This window comes from Euphorbia lathyris, chromosome 8, assembly GCF_963576675.1.
Source record: "Euphorbia lathyris chromosome 8, ddEupLath1.1, whole genome shotgun sequence".
Taxonomy (NCBI): Eukaryota; Viridiplantae; Streptophyta; class Magnoliopsida; order Malpighiales; family Euphorbiaceae; genus Euphorbia; species Euphorbia lathyris.
Genome location: NC_088917.1, coordinates 53,603,174 through 53,615,249, shown reverse-complemented (window position 1 = coordinate 53,615,249; position 12,076 = coordinate 53,603,174). Strand labels below are relative to the sequence as shown.

Sequence of the window (12,076 nt, the reverse complement as noted above, 5' to 3'; positions counted from 1 at the left end):
AATAGAGGTGCCTAAAAGAGTGCCAAAACTTACTAAAATATAGTATTTTATTGTCTCTTTCATTCACATCATTTTTGGCAACTTTAATTTAAAAAATGCTCCAATAAAGGTTGCTTGAAAAGTTGCCACTATAATCCTACAAATTATTATTTTATTATAAAAAATGTTCCAGATTTATTATTTCTAGGAGAGTATATTAAAAAATAATTAAACAAGGTTGCCAAGAGGTTGCCAAAAATTGGCAACTTTCCTTGGCACCCACAATCACTCCAATAGTGAGCACCCTTTAAAAGTTGTCAAACCTGATGCCACATCAGCTGGCACTCTTTTGGGCACCCTCTATTGGAGATGCTCTTAGAAGAGTGTTTGATGATGTAAGAATGAGTTTGATAACTTTAGAAGAGTGTCATCTATTGGAGTGATGGTGAGTGTTTGAAATTTTCAACCAACATTGCGACTTTTTGACAACCTTGGGTGCTTAACTTTTTTTTAATATAAAAAGATGATTTAGTTATTTACTATTGGTCAATTTGTATGACAACATTTATGATGAAAATAAATTATATATAAACTAATGGTTTTTGTGGTTATTGTGATAACTTTTAAAATTGCTTAGTATTTGAGTGTTTTTTTTAACAAAAGTTGCCAAAAGTAACATGAATGAGTTAGAAAATAAAATATTATATTTTAATATGATGTGTTAATTTTGGACAATCTTTATAGCAGCATCTATTGGAGATTCTCTAAGAGGTGAAAAGATACTAGAGATAGAGATGATGAATAGACTTTTAATGATTTTATGAGCCATAAGAAGTTGTTGAAGCTGATTGTTAATTCTCATTTAGATAAACTAAGATGCGGTTGGAAATGCTCTAAAAGTTAATTATATTTTTTTTATGTATCCAAATTGATTAAATTAGGAAATATATATATTACACACCTGACATGTATCTCCAAAGAATCCCTAGCTACTATTTGGTACATATATGATATATTTGAAAGTAATATATAAAAAAGATTTGTTGGGAAGTTGTTCTGGACAAATTAAAGTAATGTGTATCTTCCTAATTTAATTTTTTTGGAGGAAGAGAATTTCTTCAAATCATATATATAAATGTTGGAGATTCTTTACCTATTTATTTTATTGAGAGAATGATATGATACAGTGAATATGGTTTTGGAACAACTAAGGTGAAATTCCAAGTGCGGTTACGAATTTTAATACATTATTATATAGTGCTTAATTTTCATCCACAAAAATGAACAGATACTTCAACATAAATTATCAATTGGGCTGGTCTGGTCTTAGTTTTAGCAAACAATATATCCATTCAAATCAATTACTAGTATAATAGAAAAGTGGATATTCTCTTCAAATAATTATCATCATTCATGTAAACTCATCCATTATTTTTAAAAACAAATATAGAAGGTGTAATACATCACCAGTCTTTCCACTTGTAGATTGGTTTTTTTGAACTTTGTTATATCTCGCCAATTTTCTAAACTTGCTTATTTCGTATTATCACCTCCATAAAAAATATATTAGCTCTCTGAATTTTGCAAGTGTCTCACCAGCTCCCTAAACTTGCTTATTCCGTAACAACTAAATATAAAAATCATAATAGCAACTATCGGTTCTCATTCATTCGATCTCTCAAACCTACAACATTAACTCTTATAATAGGTGGAAAGGTAGGAGAAGAGAAAAAATTACATCTCAAATAGATGAACATGTATTTTTAGAATTTATGTTTAATAAGTTTTTGTATTTAGTTGTTATGGAATAAGCAAGTTTATAGGGAGCTGGTGAGACACTTGAAAAGTTCAAGGAGCTAATCGATTTTTATGGACAAGTGTAGAGAGCTGGTGATACGAAATAAGCAAGTTTAGGAAGCTGGTGAGACACTAACAAAGTTCAAAGAGTCAATCTATTTTTAGGGACAAATTCAGTGAGCTAGTGATATATTAGGCCAATATAGAAATACCTTTTGGAATTGGATTTGGTTTTCGCTACTCGTTTGAAGTTTATGAAATATGTAGCCGCTGTATGGCCACTTGTAAACCTGCAATTTGATAAAAAAAAAAAGAGGTCAAAGGAGGGGCTGGAGTCCGGCTAACCCGCTCTGATGCCTAAGTTGGTTTTGAGAGATGACTTGAGGATGAACACAACAGTAAATCAAAATTATAATGTAAACTTAATGAATAAATGAATGAAGTAGTGTACAGTGAGTTGTGCTTACTCTATTTATACTGTAATTGAGTTGTAGAAGACGGTCTCCTCTGATATATTTTCTGAATTGTAATTTTTTAATTACTTAATTGAGATACATTATTTCTCTATAAATGAAATAGTTATATTTTTGGAGTTGTATTATCTATTGTTTGAAGTGAAAAACTAAGGAGAAGGTTAGAGAATGTTAATAATAGCAATGGAATGTAAAATATATATTAAACTTGTTTTGGAATTTGTATTTTTAGATTAACTGAAAGGTAATGAGGTTGATATTTTATTCTCATTACTTCTATACTTTAACTTTCAAATGTATGTATGAGGATACATATACTGGTATTGATACTGATGTTGAGTATGTTAAGAACCGATTGGTTCAAGGGGAGGTAGATTCTCTGTTAAGACCTTTCTATAAGGCGGAGTTCACTTGTGCGGTTATGGAAATGCACCCGGACAAGTCACCGGGGCCAGATGGTCTTAATGCGGGGTTTTTTCAGAAATTCTGGCCAATTATTGGTGACAGGGTTTTTCTGGCTTACTCTCAATGGTTGAATACAGGTGTGCTCCCTTCATCTATCAATGAGACGCTGATTACTTTAATTCCAAAGTCTTCTAGTCCGATTGCAATTCAGGATTTTAGGCCGATATCGCTTTGCAATGTTATATATAAGATCATATCCAAAGCCTTGGCAAATCGTCTTAAGCCAATTCTCCCTCAGCTTATTGGCCCGAAACAGTCAACTTTTGTGAAAGGTAGATCAATTCTGGATATTGTCTTAATTGCTTTCGAAACTGTTCATTATATGTGTAGGAAGACTTCGGGGAAGATGGGTTTTGTGGCAATGAAGATTGATATTCGGAAAGCTTGTGACAAAGTTCGGTGGTCATATCTTAAGGCGATTTTGGTTCGAATGGGGTTTCCGGATCTATGGATTGCATGGGTTTTACAATGTGTTTCTGGGGTAGAGTACAGAGTATTGATTAACGGTATTGAGAGTATAGCTTTTAAACCTCAGAGAGGCCTTCGTCAGGGATGCCCTTTGTCTCCTTACCTCTTTATTCTTTGTGTCGAGGGTCTGTCCCAACTTATAAAGCATGCTGAAGGTCGGGGTAGTATTCATGGTGTTAAGGTTTGCCCTCGTGCACCGATTATCTCTCAATTACTGTTTGTGGATGATAGTATTTTCTTTTTCCGTGCTACTAGGGAGGAATGTGAGGTGATACAGGGTATTTTACAGAAATATGAAGTTGATTCGGGCCAGAGTGTTAATTTCCAAAAGTCGGGGTTGATGTTCAGCGCTAATGTCAGAATGGATCTTCAAGTTGCTCTTCGGAATCGCCTTGGGATACAGGGACCGTTAAATAGCAGTAAGTATTTAGGTTTACCGTCTTTGATTGGTAGGAAGGAAAAGGAGGTCTTCAATTATCTGAAGGATAGGGTCTGGCAGAGGAATAATTCATGGCAATCTTCTTTACTGTCCGAGGCTGGTAAGGAGATTTTAATCAAATCTGTTCTTCAGGCTATCCTGGCTTATACTATGAGTGTTTTTCTTTTGCCTATTTCTCTTACCGATGAAATTCAGAAGGCTTTAAATTCATTTTGGTCGGGGAGGAAAGCTAATGGGCAAAGGAAATTGCACTGGGCTTCGTGGGATCGGTTGTGTACTAGGAACGATGAGGGGGGTATGGGTTTTCGCCATATTAGATCTTTCAATTTGGCTCTTCTTGGAAAGCAAGTTTGGAATTTAACATAGAATCTGAATGCTCTTCTTTCTAGGCTTCTCAAAGCAAGATATTTCCCAAGAGGGGATGTGTTCTCGGCTTCCTTAGGTTCCAACCCGAGTCACACTTTGAGGAGTATTCATTATGTGATTTTGTATGTCCAAGGAGGGTTCAGATGGAGAATTGGGAATGGACTCGAGGTCCGGATTTGGGATGACCTTTCACTTGTAGGGGATGAATTTTATAATACTTCGGGGAATCCTGATTTGGACAAGGTTAAAGTGGTTCATGATCTTTGGAATCCTGGCACTACTGATTGGAATACGAATCTGATTAATGGTGTGCTCTGTGCTGAGGATATGGCGGCAATTTTGTGTTTGCCAAGAGGTGATTTATCTTGAGCTGATGTGCTTCAATGGCATTTTGATCGGAAAGGAAGATATGAGGTGAGGTCTGGTTACCGTTTCATTTATGATCATTTTTTTTATGGATTCTATTGATATTGTTGGTGGGAGTCAGAATCAATGGGTTAGATCGTGGAACTTAAAACTGCCTTCGCGAGTGAAACTTTTTTTGTGGAAGCTTGGCAGGGATGTTTTGCCGACACGGGATCAGTTGTATAAGAAAGGTTTGGACGTCGACAATATTTGTGGTGTTTGTGGTGATTTTGGAAAGCATAGTTTGCACGTTTTTGTAGATTGTCCATTTGCGAGTGACTGTTGGAGGGAGCCGCAAATCATACTTGAGATCCCGCCGGTGGAGAGGTTTAGTGAATGGTTTGGTTTTCTCATGGATCGTCATTCAGAGTCAATTTTGGGCAGAGCTTGTATGGTACTGTGGTGTATTTGGTCTAATCGGAACTCTAGAATTTGGGATAGACAGGTGTTACCTGCGTATCTTGTTGTCCGTCTTGCTCTAGATTTTCTGTATCAGTTTCTAGCAGTTCAGGCAGGTGTGGATAGACCTGCTGATTTGGCGCGTGGAGGGTGTAAGAGTAAAAGATGGAATCGGCCTCCTCCGGGTTTTATTACTGCCAATATTGATGCTATTATTTTTAGGGACTCTAATCAAGTTGGGTTTGGGGTGGTAGCAAGGGATCATCAGAGAGCGTTTTGTTGGGACTATTCGAATTTCAAGAGCAATAACGTGGATCCCTTGATTGCGGAAGCGCTATGCTTGAAGGAGGTCCTATCTTGGTTAATTGAACAGCGGATGTCAAATGTTCTAATTGAGTCAGATTTTAGGTTAGTGGTGGAAGCCATGTCGGAGGAAAATGAGTGATATTCGAAGTTCGAGTTAATCATCTCACAATGTAGGCTATTGTTTCAAAAGATTCCTGTTGTTAGTCTTTCTTTTATTTTTAGGCAAGCGAACTGTGTTGCTCATGCTTTGACATAAGGGTCACGTTCTTATGGCAGTCCTTATTCTTTTGTTCATTAATCGGACATTATCTCTGATTTGTTTGGTATTAATTATTAATAAAGCTGTTTTTTTTTAAGCTAAACTTTTAACCCAATTAAATTTCCAAAATTTATAAATAAATTTAACTTTTAATTTCATTTCCTTCGTTTTATATGGGCTTGTATTAAGTCCAAAAATCCAAAGAATTATCCAGTCTAAGTCAACATGAGATTAGGAGCAAGTTGAAAGGAAGTAGGATTGACGCGCCCTCAAGAAAAAAACAAGTGAAGTTTTTCTTAACTTAACCCTAATACACTTTGACAAGAGAAATAGTTAAATACCCGCCTTTGCCTTGCCTTGTCAACAAATATGGTTTTCTGAACACAATCTCCAACTTGATATCATCTTCTATTTAACCCCCTTAACTTATTCTCTCTAACAGATGCAACCTTCTACTACAGAAGAAGAAATGCAAGGACTTAACTCTCTCATAAACCCATCTTCTTCTTCTTCCTCTTCTCATCTCTCTCTTCAAGACCTTCATCATCAGATCCAAACTCCTCATTTCGATCCTTCTTCTTCCTCCAACGATGATTTCCTCGACCAAATGCTTTCTACTATCCCTTCTTGTTCTTGGGCTGACCTTAAATCTCCATGGGAACTCAATTCTCCCTCTAATCTCACCCTCCCCATTGCTAATCATTCCAATTCTAAACCTATAGACTTATCCGATGAAACGCCGCCGTCTATTCAGGAGAATAACAATGTTGCGTTTCATAACTTTGACGAGTCTCTGATTTTGGCTTCTAAACTCAGGCAGCACCAGATCAGTGGAGGCGCTCCTTCTCCGAATACTGCTAAGCTCATGCTTCAGCAGCAGCTAATGATGGCTGCTGCTAGAGGCGGTCTGTCGCAAAACGACGTCGTCGATGGGTCGTCGTTCAAGTCTCCTTCCCAGGTACAACAAACATTCACCGATTTGGGTCACTTATTCTAGGTTTGAAGTTCAATTGGCTTAATTCAGCTCTAATTTTAATTTTGATTGGCAGGGAGGAGATGGACCGGTTTATAATGGATTTGGTGGCGGATCTATGCAGGCATCGCAACAATCACAGCAGCATTTTCAGAATCCTCAGGCACAGAATTTCGGTAATCAAGCGGCGGTGATGAGCCAACCTCAAGTGAGTGGTTCAAACGGTGGTGCGCCGGCGCAACCGAGACAAAGGGTGAGGGCTAGGAGAGGTCAAGCAACCGACCCACATAGCATAGCTGAGAGGGTAAGAATCTGTATTTTATTTATTTATTCGTTTGTTTTGTTTCGTTTGTGGGTTCCATTTTGATTCTTTGCATTAATTATTTGTTGTTTTTGTTTGTGCAGTTACGGAGGGAACGAATTGCAGAAAGAATGAAAGCTCTGCAGGAACTAGTTCCCAATGCCAACAAGGTTAGCTGCGCTTCATTCATTTTTTTTTTTTTTTTTGGATAAGTTGCAATTTACCGCTATCAGTTTTAGAAAGCGTAGATTTATTCCCATCAATTTTATTCACGCTTAAGAGAAAAATTTGCACTAATTTATTTTAACAAGTTGTTTACAATTTTTTTTTTTTTGCTAGAAAGTTGTTTATTATTTAATCACATAAAAAATACAGTAAATGTTGTACTTGTATTTTTTTTTTTTTTAATTTATACCTATTAGATTTAGAGCATCTTGAGTTTTCAAGTTAAACTTTGATAGAGCTTTGATATTCTATTAGAATAAAGATAAGAATAAAGGTTGGGATAGGAATAAGGATAAATAGTTGGGATAATGATAAAAATATGATACTCCAGAATTATTATTCAATACTTCCTATGTGGGATAGGTATAAAATAATACATTTTATTATTTTAATTTTATTTAAACTACATAATATTAATTTGAGGGATAAGATTGATTTTTCCATCCTATTAAATCGCAGGAGCTTATCCCACCTCATTATACAACCCACTCTTGGATATAGGATCTAGGGATAAGAGGCTTATCACTCATCTGTTTCACTCTTTCATTTCCCAAACAAACACAGGATAACTTATCTCGTGTTTTTTATCCCTATCCCATCTCCTATATCCTTTCTAACAAACACCTCGTGAAGAAAAAAGCTTGAAAATCAACTATCACGTCAACTATCACTAATAGTTTTTCTATCCTCTTTATTATTTAGAAGTCTCTCTTTTTTAGTCTTTTCTTATTTATTTTTTATTAATAATTTATTATCTAGTAATCTCTCATTTTATTATTAGTAAATATAAAAATACTTAATAATTTTAATTATAACTTGACATAGTGTCACCATAAATCTCTTATTTCTATGTGACCAAACTAATAATAAATAAGAAATGAATATTAAAAATATATATCACTTCTCAAATTACTACGTGTCAACTATTTATATTATTTTTTAGAGAGTTCACTAAAATTTAGCTCATCCTCGGAAATAAGTAAAAATCTATTTCCTTTCTCTCACTCCTCTTTATACATTTTTATTTCATTTTTTTTATCATTAGGAATATATCTTCTTTCATTATTAATATATATAATGTATAATAATTATGATTAAAATCAATAAATAAAGATGGAGCATATAAGAAAATATTATTAAAGCTAACATGTATTTTAATATCTTAAATTTTTAAAAGTTTATATCATTTTAAAAAAATTGAATAAATATCCTCAAATGCTCTTAAATATTTACATTTTAGGAGATTATTTGAAAATTTCGTTAGTAACAATATAAATATTTTAGAATAGATATTTGAAAAATCTTAGTATATGAAATATCATGAAATCAGTTGTTTAAAATTTTAATTAGGTAAAGATAAAATTAATAGTAGTTTTTTAAGATGTACGGATAAAATCGTAACAATTTCTTACTATAACCGCTTTACATCTTCACCACGAATCTCCTCTTCATATGCTTGAAAACACTATAACCGCTTTACATTTTCTTTTTCACTTTGACATATATCCTCATATTAAAACAGTAAAGTCTGCGGAACTGCTGTCAGACTTTATCATAGTGTAATTTCCCTAAGTTTTTTTTGCTTTATTTATGGATAAAGAAACTTTTATTTTTACCTCAAACTTGCAATAGTTATAATCACATGTTTGTGACGACCATTCGCATTGGGATGGGGTTTGAAATGAACCTTGTACAGGTGTCAATTCAGTTAGAGTTAGATACCTAGCTGTGTTTTTGTACTAGTAGAAGCAGTTTACTCGGTTAAATGAAGCTGATGGAAAAATGATGCTGTCCGATGCGGACGCCGGTTATATCGGGATATCTTTTTATTTTAATAAATGCTACTACTAATTAAGGATATTGTACAAGTATTTTATTCCTTTAAATTAATAAATTAAATAAGGATTACTGAATTTGGGGTTGTTCATGGAATGACAGACAGACAAGGCTTCCATGCTAGATGAGATCATCGATTATGTGAAATTCCTCCAGCTTCAAGTCAAGGTTTTTATTTTTCCTTAATTTTTTATTTTTATATTTTTTTAGTAATTCATATAATTAATTTTAAAAAAAAATAATAATGGTATTAACAGGTTCTGAGTATGAGTAGATTGGGCGGTGCAGCTGCTGTAGCTCCCCTTGTGGCTGATATATCATCTGAGGTATTTGTATTTTCTTATTTGAATTTAATGCTTTTGGATAAATAATGTGAAAAGGGGAAAGAGTTTCAAAGTGAAAATAAATTTCAAACTCTAAAATCATAACTCTACAAAACGACAAAAGAAAAGGAGCACGCGTGCCTACTTTCCCAGATTCCTCTCTTTCTCTCTCTTCAAAAACTAATATTTAATGATTATTTTTATTATCCAAAAATGTTTAGGGAGGAGGCGATTGTATTCAAGCAAATGGTGGGTCCCTTCCACGCACTTCTAACGCCAACCAGACGTCGTCTTCTAACGACAGTTTAACGGTCACGGAACACCAAGTTGCAAAACTCATGGAGGAAGACATGGGATCCGCCATGCAGTATTTACAAGGCAAAGGTCTTTGCCTTATGCCAATCTCTCTCGCCACCGCTATTTCCACCGCCACCTGTCATACCCGGAGTAACCCTGTCATGAACTCCGGCAACAACCACCATAATCTCCACCACCCCTTGCTCCAATCTAACGGCGTTGATGGTCCTTCCTCCCCAAGTATGTCTGTCTTGACTGTCCAGTCTGCTACCATGGGTAACGGTGGAACTGACGCTTCCGTTAAAGATGCTGCCTCCGTTTCGAAGCCGTGATAACGACGCTGACTTGACCTACCTCTCTTTTTAGTATATATAAGAATAAGAATAAAACATGAAAAAGCTATATATGGAGAGGATGACGTGTAGGTTTTGTTTGGAAAGTCTACAAAAATAAGGAAGTCTTGTTTATTCATCATATAAGTGCTGTACACGACGCCGTATTTCAGTAGACTTGTGCTAAAGCTAACTGCTACAACAACTACATCCACCAACAAGAAGAAAACAAACAAGATCAACCAAATCACCAAGAACAATTATATTATTGTTATTTTCATAATTCTAAATTAGTCTCTGTTATTTATATAAAATATTTTATTGAATTTGCATCTGATTTTTTTTAGATAATTTTAATGATAATATTAATAGTCGGTGGGTATCATTAGAATATTTGTTATTAATTATTGAATTATTACGGATCATCAGATCAAATCAAATTGGTATGATTTGTTTTAATTTAATTTTTTGTTTCACTTGTCTAAAGTATTTAACTTTACTTGGACTTTGTTCTTAAAAAATTATAAACACTGAAGAAACATGTGGATTAGTTTGTAAGTCAACGGCAGCATAGCTTTATATAGTGATTAAGATAATGAATGGGATTATTAACAAGATAATACAGCACAAAACAATATACTACTAAAGTAAGATTTAAATAAAAGTGTTAATTTTATCCAAAACCAAAAAATAAAAGGATGAACTTTATTAAAAACAAAGGGTTATCTTATCTCCGAGTAATTTGTTTTATTTTTTGCTAATTATCAACATTAGGAAGAGTAAACAAAAAATTATATTTATATATAGAGGAAGTGGAAGTTGACTTATTGAAGAATTGAAGTCCTCTTCATCCTAAACACTACTTTGACTAATTACATAAGATAATTCACTTCACTCACCAGTCACCACACACTGCTTTAATCCTATAGCAATTTCTCATTTAATTTAAAAAAAATCATCCCCAATTAGGTTTAAATTTAAGAAAATTTGTGTATTTATGTTTCTACTTTAAATATCCTTCAACTTTCAAATCATCTTTTATTCTTATCCAATTGCATTCAATAACATTATATTTCTTAATAAAATTTAATGAATTTAGAAAATACATGTTGAATGTTTGGCAATATACATTTTGCAAAACACTTTTTGTTGAAAAAGGGCATCACAATTCGTCATAACTCTTCGCAATTGTCTATTTGTGAAACCCTTTTAAGGGCTTCACAATTCATTATAGGTCTTCACATGTGACATTATTTAAAGCGCTAAATGAGGGTTTATGTGTTTATTGCTTTGCAATTTATGAATTGCGAAACAAATTCTTAAATTGTGAATATCACAGATGAACGCAGTGGCCAAACTAAGAAGTTTTAAACCAATACATCACGCATACAACTAAATGAGTTCGAAAATCATGATTATACATACATGCCATGCTAAATCACCACAAAAATCATGTTAAATCACAACAAAATCCAAAACCTTAAACATAAACCTATAACCTAGCCGAAATAAACAACGCAAAAACAAAAAGAGATGGAGGAAACTTACTTTGATTTGGTTTTATCCACATGTTGCATCTTTTCAAATTTCGTCATTTTCTCCGTTCTTTTTTTGATTCGCAAATCGCCAAATTCGCCTCAAAAATCGCTCTTCTTTTCTCAAAGGTGAAAACAGAATGAGAATGTGAGGGATTTGGACAGAATAAGGGTGTTATGGATAATCTGAAAGTCCAAGAGTCTAGTTTGGTATAGTGGGTTTAAATAGGTCTATAAATGCAAACATACCTTTCATTGGGCTAGGTCTTTTAAAAACCCAATACAATTGGATAAAAATAGGAAGTTATTGAATGTAATTGGACAAAAATATATGGTTATTGAATACAATTGGACAGAAATAGACAGTTATTTGAAACTTTTGAAATTAAAGTTGTCAATAAAATAAAATAATGCTTATATTTTGATTGTTACGAAACTTGCATGCTTGTGTCGAGGTTTAAAATAACTAGTTTCTGACATATGCAATGTTTAGATTCATTTTGAATATATAAATATTATAATTTTATTATAATTTAATAATTAAAATTGAAAAATATGTTATCTAAATTAAATTTTATTATTTTCTTTTTTGTATATTCTTTAAATATTATAATATATTAAATTATCATTATGAATGAGGTAGTTTTAATTATCAATGGATCAGTTTCAGATAATTGTAAAATACATATATTTTGTTTTTTTATTATGCATTATCAAACGTTTTTGGGACACTTCAGACAATTTTAACTATTGTCACATAATGGCTATTTTTATTCCTATAAGCAACTTGAGTACAAATCGAAAATAAAGTGAATAAAATTAATAAAAACTATGATAAAACGCAAAAAGAAACTATAAGAAAATATGTAAAGAACAAACATTAACAAAATATACTTTC

At 33.3% G+C, this 12,076-nt stretch overlaps 1 protein-coding gene across 1 annotated transcript; it reads left to right on the top strand.

Annotated features, from left to right (window-relative positions):
• Nucleotides 1–5,685: 5,685 nt before the first annotated feature.
• On the top strand, nucleotides 5,686–10,123 carry LOC136202917 (bHLH transcription factor RHL1-like). The gene is made up of 6 exons (XM_065993902.1): nucleotides 5,686–6,314; nucleotides 6,406–6,633; nucleotides 6,735–6,800; nucleotides 8,794–8,859; nucleotides 8,949–9,017; nucleotides 9,236–10,123. Exons 1-6 carry the CDS (start codon nucleotides 5,799–5,801, stop codon nucleotides 9,641–9,643), a joined length of 1,353 nt encoding a protein of 450 aa, XP_065849974.1. The 5' UTR covers nucleotides 5,686–5,798; the 3' UTR covers nucleotides 9,644–10,123.
• Nucleotides 10,124–12,076: the final 1,953 nt, after the last annotated feature.